The 12666-nt window shown below is 40.5% G+C and overlaps 1 protein-coding gene and 1 pseudogene across 1 annotated transcript; one reads left to right on the forward strand and one right to left on the reverse strand.

The window, feature by feature from the left end:
* Positions 1-1080: 1080 nt before the first annotated feature.
* LOC110315304 (zinc finger protein 120-like) lies at positions 1081-11209 on the forward strand. Its single transcript, XM_021189390.1, has 4 exons — positions 1081-1088; positions 8499-8620; positions 8821-8881; positions 10903-11209. Exons 1-4 carry the CDS (start codon positions 1081-1083, stop codon positions 11207-11209), a joined length of 498 nt encoding a protein of 165 aa, XP_021045049.1.
* Positions 2813-8326, reverse strand: LOC110315305 (annotated as a pseudogene).
* Positions 11210-12666: the final 1457 nt, after the last annotated feature.

Below are 12666 nucleotides of genomic sequence, written 5' to 3' on the forward strand. Positions count from 1 at the left end.
AGCCCACAGGGCCAGGAGAATGAATGGAAATCTGCAAGGACATGGTGTGGAGGGTTGGGAGAACCTCTATTTTGTGCTTTCTTTATATCTCTATTTCCATTTATGTGTCAGGAACTGTTATATTTTCTTCAACTGTTTGGTTTTCTTGCTGTACTTATAGAATTGCTTGGTCTTGTCCAGTTGTTTGATTGTGTTTTCCTGCATTTATTCATTTCCCTTTTAAGGATTTCTATCACCTTCATACAGTTGCTTTTGAAGGTCTTTTTCTTGTGCTTTAAGTTAGGTTGGAATATTCAGGACATGCAGTTGGAAGATAGCTTTGTTCTATTGGTGACATATTTTCCTGGCTGTCATATATTGTGTTCCTAAGTTGGTGTCTAGGCATCTAGGTTCGTGGTTTTATAGGTCTAGGCTCTGATTTCCAGGTTTGTCTTCTTTTGGTGGGAGTTTTGATCCTGGATTCCTGTTTGCTCTCTGGATTTTCTGAGAATGTGTTGACTGAATATTGCCTCATATACTTATCTGTTTTGTGGGTGTGTTCAAGAGGGGAATGCTGGTACTGGAGGTTGGGGGAAGAAGACTCAAGGAAAAGATGATCTTAGCAATCTTGACAGACACTTGGCAGAAGATAGGGGAAGCTGCATTTTGTGTTCTAGTNCANTGCTATGGAAAACTGAAAATTGCATCTAAGGTAACTGTGNCAGATCTATGGACAGCCTAAGTGGTCTTCTGGCAAGCATAGCACATGGTTGAGAAGGTGTTTCTTTCTGANTAGGGGCTGGGACACAGAGATGGGGCAGAAAAAGAAGGGCATTTGAGGATTATCTGTGGTATTTATTGGGACCATGGAAACTGGGACAGGAAGCTTTCCCTGATGTTGTGTTGCAATGCTTTGGCAACTAAGAGAATTGTGTCTGGGGTAACAGACAGTGGGATAGGTCTTTGGGCAGGGTGTCTAGTCTTCTGGTAGTCATGGCCTGTTTTTCAGCAGGGAGTTTCTGCCCTTAGTTGAGGGCTCAGACAGAGATGGCACAGGAAGAGAAGGAAAGATAGAAATGATCCTTTGTATCTACAGGAGGTATGGACTTGTGAGGAAGCTGCAGTCCTAAAGGCAACCTTGAACATTGGGTCTGAGGTAGCAGAAAGTGGGGATGGTCTGGTGGCCTCCTACCTAGTTCCTCACCAATGCTTAATACTGGGGCACCAGGTTCCCAGGGCTCATTTATTTGCTTCTGTATTTACTTAGGTTTTTGTTGTTGTTTATCTGTAAAAGACTGTGTGCTTCTTTTTGATTAAAAGATACCATGTGGGTGGGCAGGCCAATCAGCAACTATTCATTTTGGGATTGTCCTGAGTTCAGATACTAACAGCCAACCCTAGTTGGGAAGCTCTTACCTACCTTCTACTACAGATCCAAAGCATATCTACTTTGCTTTCTAATGTGCCTATGACTTATACAGCAGTTAGGTTAAAACAAGTTACTTAGGTTTTTTTTTGGTTTTTCGAGACAGGGTTTCTCTGTGTAGCCCTGGCTGTCCTGGAACTCACTTTGTAGACCAGGCTGGCCTCGAACTCAGAAATCCGCCTGCCTCTGCCTCCCGAGTGCTGGGATTAAAGGTGTGTGCCACCACGCCTGGCTGTTACTTAGGTTTATAGGACAAAGCGTACTCTGTTTTTAGAAAATCTACTTACTTGCATTTGGTTTTAAAGTTTGCATTTCCTCACATTGGTGCGGACTTGTATCCAGTCTTTAATCATAGGAACCAAATGATATTTTTTAAAATTATTCATTTATTATATGTAAGTACACTGTATCTGTCTTCAGACACCAGAAGAGGGTATCAGATCTCAATAAAGATGGTTGTGAGTGAGCCACCATGTGGTTGCTGGGGTTTGAACTCAGGACCTCTGGAAGAGCAGTCAATGCTCTTAAAAAAAGCTGAGCCACCTCCCCAGCCCCCTCCCTCCCCTGGGTAAATTTTTAAAGGGGATACAGGCAACTAAGAATGTGCTAGTTTGTTTCTTTTGAAGCAGGGTGTTACTAGGAATTGAACCCAGGGCTGTCCACACTAAGTATACACAATACCACTGAGCTACAGCCTCACCCCACCACCCAAGCTCCCTTCCACATAAGGTCAGAGAATCCTCATTAAGACACAAAGGAGTGGCCAAAAGACTAAAAAGCCAAACCCAAAGAGGCAAAAGGAACCTGTTATCCTCAGTGCCCATAGAGGTCAGAATCCAAGTCCTTCTAGCATCCAGAAATAGACACAGTAAGTGATTTGTGTTTGTGGAGTCATGGCCTTATATTGATCAAAACACCAGGAGGCGCTGCCCCTGACCCAAACGCCTAAGAATTAGGGTTACTACCCAGGCCTAGGGTGGTCTGCATTTGGCCACAGCGCCTGTGTAAGAGGGGTATGTGTAAGAGGAAGGTATCCTCGGATCAGGAATGATCATCATTTAGGGATGTAAACTAGACGTACACCCCTACCCCTCAAATGCTTAAACTCAGAGAGGTTCAACAAAAGAAAGCGAACCCCCGGCTTTGCCTAAGAGTAAAGCTGAATTTAGGAAACAGGACCAGAATGAAGGGGTAGGGGCTAAGCTACTTGATAGCCACAGAACCTGGGCGGAGTCTTGGGTTGAGGATCTATTGTGCTAAGAATATAATCGGGCCAAATCAAAGATGCGAGGATTCGGCTTCTGTCAGCATTGATCAAACGCTACCAGGCATTGGAGACCTCGGTGATCCAGGAACAAAAACAGAGTCAGATGCCACAGTGATATGAATTTCCACAAAGAGGCAGAGTCAGGTGGGAGACACAGAGTGACAGCCAGGCTCTCGGTCCCGGTCCTGCTCAGGCTCGATACCAGGGACCCCTCGTATGTCCGGCAGCAGGCGACAGCCAGTCATGATATTCAGGCGGCGCAGAGGTCCCCACGCACCAGGAGCATTCTGTGGGAGGCTGCCAGCCCGGTGGCCTGAGCAGCCGCCAGCCTCCCCACCAGGGCGGCCACATAGCGACACGCACGCACGGCGTGTACCCACGCTCACCACAGCCACTAAGTCATGGTCCAGGCGAGTCTGGCTCTCAGCCAACAGGAGCTGCAGCAGTGAGCGCGCAGGCGCCATGGCAGGGGTCTTTTCGGTGCCCCACGTCTCAGCCGCATCGCGCTGCACCACGAGCGGGGGCAGGTCTACCGGCACAGCCGTGGGCTCAGGCTCCGAGTCGGTCCCGCCGCCTCCCCAGCCACACGCAGCCTTGTGGGGCGGCCCCGTGTAGGGCCAGAGGGACCCAGGTATAGCTCCTCCTCGGACGAGGATGCAGACAGCTAAGAGTTGGTCTCCGAAGTTTCCCCTGGGACGACGCCCTGGCCCTGACCCGAGGCTCAGAGCCCTAGGGGTCCGCTGCCTGGCGGAAGTGAGCCCGAACCAAATGATTTCTAAGTGGTCCTAAAACAAATGCTTTACTTTATCATACGTGGAGAAGATATTTTTTGTAGTCAATATTATTTTTTCCAAGATAGAAACATTCCTATTATTTAAGCAATAGTTGCCCAGTCCATTTTCTATTATTAGTAAAGGAGAGTACTAGAGCCCACAGGGTTAATGATGGCCAGTGATTTCTTTGATTTTTGACTTTGAGTATAGTACTGTGCTGGGAGCCACCTGGCCAGGCCTGGGTAGAGGTGGATTCAGAGTAGGACTCCGGTGATGGCTTTAAAGTCTGAGGGTCTCAGGGCTTTCTAGCTCTATAATTATACAGAAATGCTGATAACTTCTAGAAAGTCCTAAAAACTTTCTTGCTCTTTCTGAGGGTAAAAGACTGCTGGCTTAGGCAATTAACACCTGTAGCCTAACAGTGGAGGATTAAGCAACGCAGTCTTTGTTCTATCTCAGCAGGAACTGCTAGTCAGAAGTCACAGGAAGAGAAGACACTTAGAGAAGTGATTATTACTTAGAGAAGTGAATTTATTACTAAGTTGTAAAAAGTTTCCTATGAAAGCTATCTAAGGAGAAAAGCAGAAAGATCCTAATTGGGTAAAAGGAAAAATTCTCTAAGTGGGGAAAGGGAAAAGAATCTAGTCTAAGTGGGGAAAGGCAAAAAAGTCTCCTCTATTGATCTTAGCTCTATTGATGATTTTCGAGCTTCTCTTTGTCCTCAGTATTTATACATCTTTCAGAATACATGATCACATGTTACAAAGTTCATCGCAAGTTCACACAAAAAATCAAATCATAAATTGAAATAGAAGTTTTCAACAGAGAATGTTTACATGCATACCTTCTAGGAGTGATTATCTGGCTAAACATCCATCATCTGTCTGAGCTCCACAGGTTCACTGAAGGTTTAAAACCATAACTAACTTATTAGTGAAGTTTGTATAGATAAACCCAGTTGATATTTTATCTTCTGTCCTAGCACCTTTTAATGACTGGTTAATTGTTTTACAACCTCTTGGAATGTGTTCTGAGTAGGAGAAAGTCTGGTTACCATCTAAGAGCAATAACTGGTGGATCTTGGGAGAGTTCTAATTGCAGCTTTGACTATCAGAAAAGGATGTAATAGCAGTCCCGTTATAAAAGAGCTTAATAATCACAGATATAATTTTAGGAAATCTTATAGGATCATCATTAAGACTTAAGTCATCTCTTTGTCTATATAGCATCAGTACAAGATAGTACATCTTTGTGAATCTGCAGAGATCTGCTTCAAAGGGAATGTGCTCCTGCATAGTGATTGTTATATATGTTTAATAATAACAGGAAAAGCATATTAATAGCAGGAACCTCTCCTAAAATTAGTCCTTCACAGACTTGCGTAATGAGGGCTCACCTGTCGAAGATTATATAATAATCTGAAGCAGGCCACTTCAGGATGATCACCTGCTAGTTATTAGCTTGTCCCATTATGGCTCCTGACAGTACTGTAGTTCTTGTTTAAAAGGCTGTGTTGTATTTGTAGGTCTGTCTTTCTCTGTGTCTACTTTAATCAGAGGTGCTATCTACGTTATGTGATATTGTTAAGTATAATCTAAAAATAATAGCCTTTCACTGATTTTTGTTGTCTGAAAATTTAATATAAGTTCCTTTAGTTTTTGAAGGACTCAAAAGTCCTGGGACTTCCTATGGAGAAATAGATTTCTCTTCTTGATCCTAATGACTTGCCTCTCCTCAATTATTGCCAAATCTATTTTTTCCAGTTGTAACAATCAGTGTTTGTGGTTTTGCTACTTAGTTGACTGGTGTGATTAACACATTGGTTTGGGAGCATTAAAACATTCTCATATATTACTGTTCCAATTAGCCCCAGTTCTCGATATTCTAGAGCATACTTTCATCAGAGGAAGGGCCAGTTAATGGTGTTCCCCCCCCCCCCCCCCCCATTGTAATGGCTAGTTACGATATCTTTGAGAAATTGTGTTGATTGATGATTGATTGATATGGGAATGCACTTCCACTGAGGGTGGCAATATCCCTAAGCAAGGGCACCTGGGCTGGCTAAGAGAGCTACCTGAACATGGGACAGTGACCAAGCAGGAGAGTAAACAAAGAAACAATGCTGGTCCATGCTTTTTCCCATCATTTTCTAGCATCAGTTTCTGTCTTAAACTCTCAAAATGATGGATTATGATTTCAAAGAAGCATCCAGAGACACTGTTCAACCCGAGTAGCTAGTTAGAATAAGGAATGGTACACAAAAAGGGATTTTGATGCTTGACAAAAACCTGGGAGTATTTTCTCTTAGCATTATATGGGAAACACAAGGTTCGAGATGGCCAAGGCCATCAAAAGCTGTTCACATATCTTTGGCTGCTACTCGTATAGGAATTAGGAAGGTTGGAGTATTGAGACTGATGCAGGCAGAGGAAGATGTCATAGAAATTCAGTGGGAAACAGACGCTATGATGAAAATATTTGCTAGAGGTCATGTGTGCTATTTTGGCCACAAATGTTTCTTATTCTGCCCATGCCTTGAGGAACTGAGTAAAGCAGAGTCAAAAGATAACGGCCTGATTTTTCAGTTGGAATTTTGAACCTTTTGGATGGTTCTTGCCTTGACTCATTCAGAACTACAGTAGAAAAAGAAAAAAAGCAACAAGTGGGGTAGAAAAAAATGCAAAGTCTGTGTTTGTAGAGAAAAACACACAAGGTAGTTTCAGATGGCAGTCAGTGCTTAAACAGAGTCAAGAATTTTCAAGGAGATTATCACCATTAATGTGAAGGCCATTGCTCTGGATTTGCAGCCTAAGAAGGTGCCCTAAGAGTAATAATCCCTTCTGCTCTGCCTTCAACTAATGGAAGGAGTTGGNAGAGTGATACCTACTCCCAGGATGGAACTACACATAAAACCTGCTACAGCTATGGAACATATGTGGCATGTTCCATCCCAATTGAGGAGCCAAATTTCTCAGGCTCACCCATATTGTGCTGGTTCTGGAAACAAGGAAGTTGTGAAATTNTGGTCATGGATTCTTCCTTTCTAGTTTCAGTTCAGCCCTATTCCAACCTTCTATATTTGTCACAGTCGCAGCCCCAGTGAGGATGCTGTGAGTGTTCATGTTATGAAGCTGTGCAGATGATGTCTAGCTGTATTTTGAGNCCACGAGATGTTGAGATACCTATGATATGAGAATCTGCCATGGAGAGATGCATATCGGGAGTGGAAGTACCGTAACTGAGAGATGTAGGAGAAGTAGCAGGGATAGAGCCATTTAAGCACTTTGAAACTGAAGCCTCATGTGGTTGGGCCAGAGCTACAGGATTTAGTGTTTGCCCTGTTGGGTTCCTTGCCATGGTCCAGTGTACACATTCCTCCATATTGGAATGGAAAGGGTTGTTCATGCCATTGTATACTTGAAAGATATAATTTGTTTTCTGATTTAACAAGGTGTGGCAGTCACAAGATTGCTTTGAGTGTCAAAGGAGTCTTTGGAAGTTTGAACAGGGCATGGGCTGTTATAGCCATTGAATTTAGGCAAATATATTTTCATGAGAGAATGACCATGAATCTATAGTGACCAGAGTCACCATGTACTCAATACGTTCAAATATGTCTACTATGTTGCGGTTGAAAGTTATCAATCAGCTTCTTTCTTCTGCTGTCATATCCTCATCATTATAGACTATCCCTAAGTCACAGAAGACACAATAGAAGCAACTGTTATTCAGTGCTGAGGTANTTCACTGATATTTTTATATTTTTGGTTTTGTTGTTTTTGTTTTTGATTTTGAATGCAACTTATCCCAGTGTGGCCCTGATTGACCTGAAAGTAGAGTTGCAGACCAGGCAGCACTTGAATTTAGTGATCTCCCTGCCTCTCTCTCCAGAGTGCTGGGATTAGATGTGGGTCAAAATGCCTGGCTTGTTTTGTTTTTATATTATTAGCTGTTTAGCTTGGAATGTAAGTTTTGTATATACATGCATATGCTGATGTGCTGAACTTCAGGCACACTCAGATTTTGAAACTTGACAGACAGTATATTATATTTCTCAGGATGTCATATGATTACTATTACATGGATGTTCCATTGGATTGCGGGTGTGTGGCATTATTACTNCCTGTGGGATTTGTTTTGAATTTTTGAATGAATATGAGTATTTTCCCTGTATGCATGAATATGTGTATCTTGTGTAACTGATACTCACATTAGGCAGAAGGTGTGCTCAGAAGTCCTGAACTTGGTCCAATGGACAGTTATGCGCCTCCATGTAAATATTGGTAATTTGCTCCAATTATTTGCAAGACAGGGAATACCTCTGATGGGCCACCTCTCCCTTTCTATGTTGCTAATCCATGGTCAAGACTTATATAGCTAATACTTTCGTCCATTTGTAAATGTTTAAACATGCATGCCTTTTATTAAGCTCTTATTAATTTTACTGTTGAAACTGGGTCACTTGAGGCTTTTGGAAGATGAATACAGACCTGCAGTGAATGTATAATTCTGTGTAGGAACTTCAGTGAAGACTTCTGAGGTCTTTCGATCTTTTTTGTTTCTTTGATTGATTGATTTTTACAGGGGAGTTAGTGTCTTACTGTGTACCTGATGATGTTGTGGAACTCATGGCATAGACCAAGCTTACCCTACTATTCAAGGAGATATACCTGGGTCTGCCTTCTGAGTGCTGGGATTAAAGGCTCATTAATACACCCAGCATGCTCATCATTTTCTTAGTAATTATTAATATATTTTATCTAATGTGTGTTTTGTACTGTTGAACTGTTTACTTGTGGGTTTATGTCTATTAATTACCACTTCTCTTGCAAAGGTTTTATCCTCTTCAAGGGATGCAGAAATGACAGAGGTGAAGCTCATTCATTATTCAGTTTCCTTCTAAAATGCCTTGATTACATTANGGTGTTTGTGTCAGGAATTAAGTGCAGGAATTACAAGAATGATATGACTATATTCTAAATGAAGTATGCATTTACAGTGTTCTCAGTAATATGTTTTCTTATGTACACATGTACGGGCTATTTTAGGGTAGAGTGACCTATGATGATGTGCATGTGAACTTCACTCGGGAAGAGTGGGCTTTGCTGGATCCTTCTCAGAAGAGTCTCTACAAAGATGTGATGCTGGAGACCTATAGGAATCTCGCTGCTGTAGGTAAGACAGTGAATATCCTTTCACTTTTTAAAATGTCTGTACAACTGTATCCTTGTTGATTTTTATTTGTTCTTGTAATTTCTGTTGAGAATGAAGAAGAATGAGTTGAATTCATCAGGCTTGGTTGTAAAGTTCACTGAAGTTAGTAACTTACGCTTTCCTAATTTCCAATAGTATAACATATGGTCTCTATGTTTTAGGCTATGTTTGGGAAGACCATAATATGGAAGAACATTTTCAAATTTCTAGACGATATGGAAGGCAATTTTCATGTGCAAACTGATAAGAATATGCCTTGGAAGCACTGTTTTGAGTTATGGATGATTATTAAATAATGATAAACAGTGTATGTCAGTGCCAGGAATCTATTATGTGTTTTCAAACCATTCCACTAAGTAAAAAAACAAACAAACAAACAAAAACCAATGAGTTAACAGATCTTACCATTTAAATCCTAGCCCAGAAGTGCTAAGCTGAAGAACTGCCAGTGTGTTTAATCTCCTACCACTTAGACATTGCAAAACATACACATTGAATACATGATAAGTTTATGTCCAAAACCTTCTAATAAGTATATAGTCCACACTAAAGCTGATGTCAGTCATATACTTGTAAAAACATTGCTAAGTTTAGTAAGATGGGCAGTTTATGATAGTCAAGAATGCTGTTGTGGAGAAACCTTAATCCCTATAACACAATTGTATGTGGGAAAAAACCAAACTGTGAATTCAAGTGGAAGCCTTTTACTTGTTATTCTCTTAGTAGGGATGTCATATGTTACAATGGATTGAAGCCATGTGAAAATAGGTATATATTGAAAGAAGCAACAAACCTCTTTTATCTTCCAGCACAATTAGAAGATATGTAGTACTCACCACTTTGAGTAGGCTTTCAAAATGTGTTACAAGTTTACAAATAATTGGCTTTCCAACTGTACTGGGGACTGGGGACTATCTCTGTGAATATTAGGGATGTGGAAATTCTTATATTTGTCTTGGTTCACTTTGCAAATGTAGTATTACTTACACATAGCAAAATTTATGTGTTCAATCAATGTGGTAAAGTTCTTCCTGTTCTATTCAGATAGATGAACCACCTCTTACAGTAGAAAGGTGCTGTAAATATAAGCTATGTAATCAGTGTTCTTCTTAGTCCAAGTATCTTCAAAGATACAAAACAATCCATATTGAAGGGGAACTCCATGAGTGTAAACAAAGTGCTAATACATTAAAATCGGGTTGTTGGGCTGGAGAGATGGCTTAGCGGTTACGAGCACTGACTGCTCTTCCAGAGATCCTGAGTTCAAATCCCAGCAACCACATGGTGGCTCACAACCATCTGTAATGAGATCTGATGCCCTCTTCTGGGGTATCTGAAGACAGCTACACTGTACACACAAACATAAAATAAATAAATCTTTTTTTAAAAAATCGGGTTGTTCTTTACAATTAGACCAAATTCTAAAATATATTCATACAAATGAAAAGATTCATCAGTGTAATGATGTGAGAAAGCTTTCACATGTGCCAATTGTCTTTGCAGGCATGAAAGAAGTCATATTGAATAGCAACTCTGAGTTTATTCAATATGATAAATCCTTTGCATTTCAGAGTCATAACCAAAGTCAAGAAAGAATTCATACTGCAGAGAAACCCTATGAAGGTGTCCAACATTGTGAAGACTTTGCATATCAGAGTTGTCTCCAAATATATAAAAGAACACTTGCTGGAGAGAAAACCTATGAGTGTAACCAATGTGGTAAAGAATTTGTATCTCAGCCGGGCCTGGTGGCGCAGGCCTTTAATCCCAGCACTCGGGAGGCAGAAGCAGGCGGATTTCTGAGTTCAAGGCTAGCCTGGTCTACCAAGTGAGTTCCAGGACAGCCAGGGCTACACAGAGAAACCCTGTCTTGAAAAACAAAAAAAAACCAAACAAACAAAAAAAGAATTTGTATCTCACAGGTCTCTTCAAAGGCATAAAGGAGAGAAACTTTATGAATGTAATCAATGTGGTAAAGCTTTTGCATGTCAAGGTGGACTCCAACATAAAAGAATACACACAGGAGAGAAAAACTCATGAGTGTAATCAAAGTGTTAAAGTCCTTGGATGTCAAAGTGCACTACAATACTGCTTGTGGACGTTGTACATCGTGGTGCGCACTAGGCTCCGCACCACGATGTACACTGTCATCTTCAAAATCATAAAAGAACTCATACTGGTAAAAAACCCTTTGAATGTAACAAATATGGTAAATCTTTTGCAAGAAAGAGCAATCTCCTAAGACGTAAAAGAACACATACTGGTGAGAAACCCTATGAGTGTAACCAGTGTGGTAAAGACTTTTCACGTCGCAATTCTCTTCAAATGCATAAACGAGTTCATACAGGAGAGAAACCTTATGAATGTAATCAATGTGGTAAAACCTTTGTATGTCACAGTTATCTTCAAAACCATAAAAGAACACATACTGGAGAAAGACCTTATAAATGCAACGAATGTGGTAAAGCCTTTAAAAGAACTAGTCATCTTTGTACACATAAAAGAACACATACGGGAGAGAAACCCTATGAATGCAATCAGTGTGGCTAAGCCTCTGTATGTCATATTGGTCTCCAGTGTCATAAAAGAACACATGCTGGAGAGAGACCATATGAATGTAATGAGTGTGATAAATCCTTTGTATATCACAGTTGTATTAAACAACATAAAAGAATGCATACTGGAGAGAAACTTTTGAATGTAACCAATGTGGTAAAGCCTTTGCAAGAAAGAGTAATCTCATAACACATTAAAAAAAAACATACTGGTGAAAAACCCTATAAGTGTAACCAATGTGGTAAAGACTTCATGTCACAATTCTCTTCAAAGGCACAAACGTGTTCATACATGAGAGAAACCTTATGAATGTAATCAGTGTGGTAAAGCCTTTTCATGTCCAAGTGGTCTCCGAGTACATGAAAGAACACATACAGGAAAGAAGCCCTATGAATGCAATCAATGTGATAAAGCCTTTTAATGTCTAAGTGGACTCCTGTGTCATAAATGAACACATAACACATACAGGAGAGAAACCCTTTGAATATAATCAGTATGTTAAAGCCTTTCCAAATCAATGTAATACCCAAATATATAAAACAACACATACTGGAGAGAAACCATTTGAATCTAAACAATGTGGTAAAGCCCTTGCATATCATGGTCATCTTTGAATACATGAAAGAACATCTACTGGAGAGAGAGATTATGAATGCAAGCAGTGAAGCCTTTGCACATTTCTGTAGTCTTCATCATCATGGAAGAATCCATACTGGAGAGAAACTGAATGTACTTAGTATGGTAAAGCCTTTTCAAATCTCACAAGTCCTCATTATCATGAAAGAAACCCTATGAGTGTATTCAGTATGTTTAAGCCTTTGCACATTTCTACAATCTTCATCATGATGAACGTCTTCATTCTGTAGAGAAAGTCTGTGAGTGTAAGCAATGTGGTAAAGCCTTTGTGTAATGGGGTCCTCAGAGATCCAACACAAGTCAAACTCATGTAATGCAAATGACTAGAATTTCTTTTAATGAAGCTGCTGCTGATAAAATAGGGCTAGAAAACACACTTGAAAGCTGAACTGTGACAGTCCCCACACTCACCTTCTTATACTAAGCTAGAGTGTTACAGAGCTTTTATGTTTGAAAACCAGAAACAGTTGTGCTCAGTTATAGCTATAGTTTCCCACCAATCAGAATATAATGATAGCGGCATTCCTCATGTATTCTTCAATGTCAGTTGATACAGAATGTTGCTATTACAGTCTAATCAATCATATCCACTTTTTGTGGTTAGGAACAGGCATTGTTTTGATGAATAAAAGATGCATAGAAAAAGAAATTTTTAGGGACAGTCAATGGTTTTTATGAACAAAAGATGTGCTGGTCCACTATTTGGAAGTCTCCAGCTACTCTAGGGCCTATGAATTTGACCTTAGATTCATCTTATGACTAAATTGATGCTGATGACAAAAAGGCAATTCGTAGGACATGTTTCATTTGCTTAT

The sequence above is a fragment of the Mus pahari genome, unplaced genomic scaffold, assembly GCF_900095145.1.
Source record: "Mus pahari unplaced genomic scaffold, PAHARI_EIJ_v1.1 scaffold_11386_1, whole genome shotgun sequence".
Classification (NCBI taxonomy): Eukaryota; Metazoa; Chordata; class Mammalia; order Rodentia; family Muridae; genus Mus; species Mus pahari.

Bases quoted from the DNA above. Each gene is read 5' to 3' on its own strand.
- LOC110315304 (XM_021189390.1), top strand. The intron at 8,621-8,820 runs GTAAGACAGTGA...TCTATGTTTTAG, and splicing joins TAGGAATCTCGCTGCTGTAG to GCTATGTTTGGGAAGACCAT. The intron at 8,882-10,902 runs GCAATTTTCATG...CAATCTCCTAAG, and splicing joins ATTTCTAGACGATATGGAAG to ACGTAAAAGAACACATACTG.